This window comes from Crotalus tigris, unplaced genomic scaffold, assembly GCF_016545835.1.
Source record: "Crotalus tigris isolate CLP2741 ecotype Arizona unplaced genomic scaffold, ASM1654583v1 scf7180000017644.4837335, whole genome shotgun sequence".
In the NCBI taxonomy this organism is placed as follows: domain Eukaryota; kingdom Metazoa; phylum Chordata; class Lepidosauria; order Squamata; family Viperidae; genus Crotalus; species Crotalus tigris.
The window spans coordinates 295,713-301,712 of record NW_024096536.1 but is presented as its reverse complement, the minus strand read 5'-3'; the positions used below and the strand labels follow the sequence as shown (position 1 = coordinate 301,712).

General features: G+C 37.9%; 1 protein-coding gene across 1 annotated transcript in view; it reads left to right on the top strand.

The window, feature by feature from the left end:
• The first annotated feature begins 1,212 nt into the window (after nucleotides 1-1,212).
• The window catches only part of DDX17 (DEAD-box helicase 17), a 22,481-nt gene continuing 17,693 nt past the window's right edge, over nucleotides 1,213-6,000 (top strand). Inside the window, exon 1 of the mRNA XM_039335462.1 lies at nucleotides 1,213-1,534. Coding sequence (XP_039191396.1) covers nucleotides 1,491-1,534 — 44 coding nt within the window. The 5' untranslated portion in view covers nucleotides 1,213-1,490. The remainder of the gene's footprint in view (nucleotides 1,535-6,000) is intronic.

Here is a 6,000-nt window from a genome sequence, read left to right as displayed (position 1 = left end):
CTGGCGAAGAGATGAGTCTCTTCGTACGACCGCAGCACTGCGACCCGGAACCCTCAGTCATTAAGTTTTTGACACCTTGCTAAGCACTGGTGGTACTCAAATATTGTCATGACCTAAAAGTTGTACAACCTGTGAAAAGCCCTGCAATACAGAACCTCAAGACCATTATCTATCTAGTAAGTGCCCACACGAAACAACCAAATGTTTATGGCATCAGTAGATTATCTAATGTCTGTCAAACATTTTGGGCCATAACAAGTCACTGTCTTGCTACAGCCATACTGGCTGGACTAAGGGGCAGGTTCCACATACTGAGAGGCTACCAGTTTTCCTCCCCATCCCAGCCTTTTTTCATAGAGCATGAGTGAAAAACCACCCTTCTGCTTGAAAAATTATCCTACTTATGTACTACGGTGCAAGGAAAGTCCATAGAAAGTGTGTAGCTACCATAGCATTTTGTGGCATTCCTACCTCACACCCCATTGTTAAGAAAAAGACTTCCAGGAACACAAAGCCAGCACAAACTGCCTGGGGTAGAGTATCAGCTCAGGGCATGTGGAAATGAAAGGATTTCTGGGAGAGGAGGGGTTAGACTCCCCCAGGGCTCAGTCCTCCTACAGTAGAATGTTAATCACAATCATTCTTTGTATCGTTCTAATAGCTTTCAGCTAGAAAAATAAGCTGAATTGTGGAGACAATTGTTTCTGTATTTTGAAAAAGAAAGGGAGTTAGTTATTGGGGAAACCAATTCTACGTTATAGATACTGGAACTATTTGTCCTATAAACCTCATACCTTTTCATTCAATACAGCTGATGAGTATGATTACCAAACTCCACATAGTGCAGAGCACACATAACTCGTCAATTTCTAAGCAAAATGGGCAATTAGCTTTCGCACTCAAAATGTGGCGCTGAATTAAGCGATGGCAACGGAAATGCTATGGACTTGCACTTCCGTATTTCATTGCTTTTAAGATTGCTAGCACTTAAACTTGGCGTACATGTGTTTCGAGAATACACCCCCCCAAAATTGGCTCTTTACGTAGAGTTCTTAGATAGCTTACGGCGCAACCTATGAAGCGCTCCTATGAAGCGTGATCAGCGTACGCGATCATTGCTCGAGAATAAGCGTAGAGAAACCCTTTCTCTTTCCCCGGTAATTCAAGAGACGTATCTTACGCAACAACCGGACTGGCCGACAGCGTAAGAGGCGGCAAACCGAGGTGACGGCGGCCATTTTGTGTCTGGAGGCCGGAGAAGAAAGGCTGGTTTGCTTTTTAACGAGCGCCAAGCAGTTTCTGACGCGACTCGGCTCTTAGCGGCTCTAGAAAAACCAACCCTGCCGGCTGTTTAGCTAGCAAAATTAAGTCCCGGGAGTTCTTTTTATAGCCACAAAGCAGCAGGAAAGTTCAGAGTAGGTGCGGTTGGGCCTCTCAGCACTACCCTTCACGTAGCCGCGCACAGAGGTCCCCTTTTTCTGCTTGGGAGAATGCGAGGCTTCGGTGACCGAGGCCGCGATCGTGATCGCGGAGGGTAAGGAAGATCTGAATGAGGGAATCGGGCTTCTTTCAAGGGTTTGTCGTATCTCTGCCACCACCACCCCAGTCTCGTCCCTTGTTTTTCTTTCTGCTGCGTGGCAGGCAGAAATACTAGGACAGCATTGTCTGAGGGCTAATGGTGCTAAATTTCTGCCTTTCTCGTAATTATTAAAGCATTGAAGGGCACCGAGAAGAGGGGTGGGGTTCTGCCATTTTGTCGAAATGGGAAAAGGTCGAAGTTGGGGAGCAAGTTCCTCGGAACTCTCCTGGACTTTTTAATTAATCAGCACAATACTAGGCTGTGTGGAGAGCAGATGTAATGGATGAGGGCTGCCAGTTTGTAAGGTTTGGACTTTTATTTCGTGAGCAAAAGAGCACTTTAATAACGGGATCTGTTCTCGTAAAGAAAAAAAAAAGCTTCACGCTCGCTGTTGGTTTTCTTTTTCCACGTATTTCTAAAATTACGGAAGCCAGAAAATTTTATGCGGGTGGCTGAAAGATGGCGTCACAATAAGGAGGTGAACGTTTGACTGGAAGGTGCCAGATTAATGTCGGCCTAGAAGGAGGTGGAGAAGGAAGTGGGCTTTGGAAGGACTAGGCGCCCCGCGGACAGATTTTGCATTTTCTTTCCTTTGAGCAGAGGGCTTCCATAACATTACTATGGTTGACTTACCGGAGACTCTAACCCTCAACGGCTATATAGTCACTTCTCTTCTGATCCTGCTTACCCTGTTTTTCTTTCTTTCCTGGTGAATAGTACCAATATAATTACTTTCTGCGGAAATCAGAGTGGGTGCTTTGGAATAATAAGCTAAAAATAAGAAATATTTTAATCGGATTTGCTTTGCATCTGTCTATATTCTTGTCAAGTTTGTAATGGTGGTCTTATACTGTCTACTTATAAAATTTATCTGCTGCGCTAGTCAAAGAGTTGAGTAACTTAAAAAATCATAAAGATACAATACAATGCTTATAGTCAACAAATCGCTACTCATTTAAACCAAAGGTCAGATGGAAAATCGGCACCCTTGCCAATATTGTGGCATCTTAAGCTTGGAACTCTTAGGTGAAAAACTCCCCTTAAAAGGACATTCTCATTGTATTTTACCTCAAGATACCTATCAGTTCTGATAAAATAAGTTAAATTTCCAAGTAAACATATTTTGGGATTAGTATTTAATTAGGAGGAAGTTATGAATCATTGATATTTTACTGGGTAGTCCCAGGGATTAGTTCCATACCATATGAGAAGCTACCTAAATTATTTTGAGAGATGTTTATTGTAGTGGGTGATTCTGAGGGAACTGTAATACCATTATTGCAATTTTATCCAACTTTAACATAAATCTTTAAAATATGGGATATGTTTATTGATAATAGTGTGGCTGATAGTTAAAATTCATCTCATACTGAATGGAAATGCTCTACTAAAGCAATACTAATATGCAGAAATCATATTGCATACTTTAGTGCAGTGGTTCTCAACCTGTGGGTCGGGACCCCATTTGGGGTGGAACGACCATTTCACGGGGGTCGCCAAACAAGGCTGTCTGCCATTTTTTCCCCTTTTCTTTGGCCATGCCCCTGGCACATGGTGATGTATAAGTGGTTGGGGGTCACGACAACATGGGGAACTGTATTATGGGGTCACGGCATTAGAAAGGTTGAGAACCACTGCTTTAGTGCTTGCACAAGAAGGTGTGCTTTCACTGTAACTCGTAAGAGCAGGAATCAAACTGATTAATTATTACATGGTGTAATCTATTCTTAAGATAAAGAGAATAACTCTTAGCAGCTTAACAGTCAAGGTCAAAGTAGTTGAAAATAGATCTCTCCTGCCTTCAAATGAAGAACCCCAAAACCCTGATATTTTTCTGAAATACAAAAGGCTGTGTGAGCACTACAATATAACTTGAGAAGTATGTTACTACTATATTTTACAGTATGTTACTACTATATTTTACAAATACAAGTTTAACTGTGTTCATTAATATATACTTGTCATTGTATTTAGCAATATCTGGGGACATATTTCACTCAGTCTCCCTAGGTAAATCAGAAAGGAAACCCAACTAGATGAGCTAAATCTATTTTAAGGCTACATTAACAGAATCTTGCAAGTCTGAAAGTACAAAATATCCCTGCTGTCACTTTAACTGCTTGATCTATTATGGCAGATGTTTCTAAGTTTCTTTCTCTCTAACTTAAACCACTGGGAGTTCCTGCCTTTCTTGTCTGATTGTTTCCTAGGCAGCATCTCTTCCCCCTTTCCCTAAGGTCATTTCCACATTTCAATGTGCTTATTGAAGATAGTGGATTTTGTTTTGGTTGAAATGCTTGGTTTCCTGTACTTAGTTTCTACATGGCTTTATTGATGTTAGGTATTGCAATTAAAACTGCGTTCTGATTTTTCCCCCAATAGTTTGTTACTCTTAAAATAGAATATTGATTAAAGAGTTACATTTTTTCTATATTTTTATGTAAAACTTTTGAACATTTGCCCTGTTTTGTCATTTCCATTGGAGAATGTTATGCAACTACATATACATAGTATTTTTGTGTTCAAACATGTTTATTCTTTTATTGCCAGAGATAAAATGCAAAACAAAGAAAAGCAAAAAAACCCCCAACTGATTAACAAACATCCAACACTAGCTACAGAAAACCTTTGTGTATAAAAAAGAAAAAAAGCCCAAATACAAAATACATCTAACATTAAACATAAAAACATCAATCCCAGCTGAATGCTGAAAGATATATCAAAAATGTAATATATTTCCTTCCCCTTTCAAAATTGGTTTACAAATAGTCATAAACTTTTCCATCTCTATTTAACAGAAATGCTATATTATATAAATAAATATTCCCAATGTGGAAGTCTATTTATCTAACAATTGAACCAATCCAATATCTGTACGTACACACACATAAAACAATCAAAAGATTACTCAAAGTTAAAATTAAGTTTTAAATCCCTCTGTTAACCATCTCATTGTATTTAACATGCAGAAAATCCACAGCTTCCAGTCTCTTATAAACTTGTTTAATTCTTTGTCTCTAACCAGAGCAGTTAATTGTGCCATCTCTGCTAATTCAGATAATTTTAAAATCCACTCTTCAGCAATCATTCTCCTTTTTTCCTTCCAATGCTTAGCATATACCAGTGGTTCTCAACCTTCTCTTCATCGTGGACCCCCTTTAACTTTTGTGGCCACGAAACATGGCCACGGACCCCCAAGACTTAATTCAAAATATAAATTATAAAATTTCTTCAAGCCTTCATGGACCCCCTGTGATGATGTCATAGCTTCCCAGGGGTTCGTGGAGCACATGTTGACAACCACTGGCATATACAATTCAGCAGTCACCATGTAAAAAAAAGAACATCCTAAACTGTTTTTTAATTGGTTTGTACATAATATTTAGAATAAAAGCTTCAGGTTTCATTAATATTTGTATTTTAAATAGTTTCTGCCTTGTCAATATTGTATTTGTCCAATATGATTTAGCATACTTAACATGACCACCACATGTGATACAATGTATTTGGATTTCGGTTGCATTTCCAACACTTACTGGAAATCCGTCTGTACATTTTTGCAAATCTATCTGGAGTCAAATACCAACAGTCATCATCTTATAAAAAAAATCCTTTCAAACTGTAATTCGGAGGGATAAAGGACACCCCTGTCTTGTTCCTTTTTGGATTTCACGGACTTCAATATCTGTAAAAAGTCCAGTCCAAAATCCATTTTTTGACTACCTTTGACTACCAATTCAAATTATCAAAAGTTTTTTCTGCATCTAAGAAGATTAGTGCAACCTATTTGTCACTAGTAGTAAAGCTGTGATACTAGGATATTTTATATAATATATTAATTAAGAAGAAAATGGATGGAAAAATTCAAAAACTGCTAGATGAAATTAAACTGAAGGAAAGAAAACTTCAAAAATCACCAGAAGATCTTAATATACTTAACCAATTAAAACTTTTGCAATAAAAAATTCCTTGTTGACTTTCAGATATTGAAAAGAAACTGAAATACACAAAATAACACCTTTTTGAACATGCAAATAAACCAAGGAGATGGTTGATACATAAATTAAAGAAGCAGACAGAAAAGATGATGATAATTAAACTTCAGGAAGGAAATAAGACTAAAATGAATAACAAAAATATTCAAAGATTATTTTGGAACTATTATACCAATTTGTATAAGAAACAGGAAGTTTCATTAACACGTATTGATGATTATATATGGACTCAAAATCTTCCTAAACTATTGGAAAACTACAAGCAAATTTGAACAATCCAATAACAACCTTTGAACTAACAGAAGCAATTAATAGTGCTAAGATAATAAAGTGCCGGGACCCAATGGTTTATCGAGTGAATTTTATAAAACCTTTGAAGACCAGTTACTTCTGATGAAGGATTTAATGAACTCTATTTTACAAAGA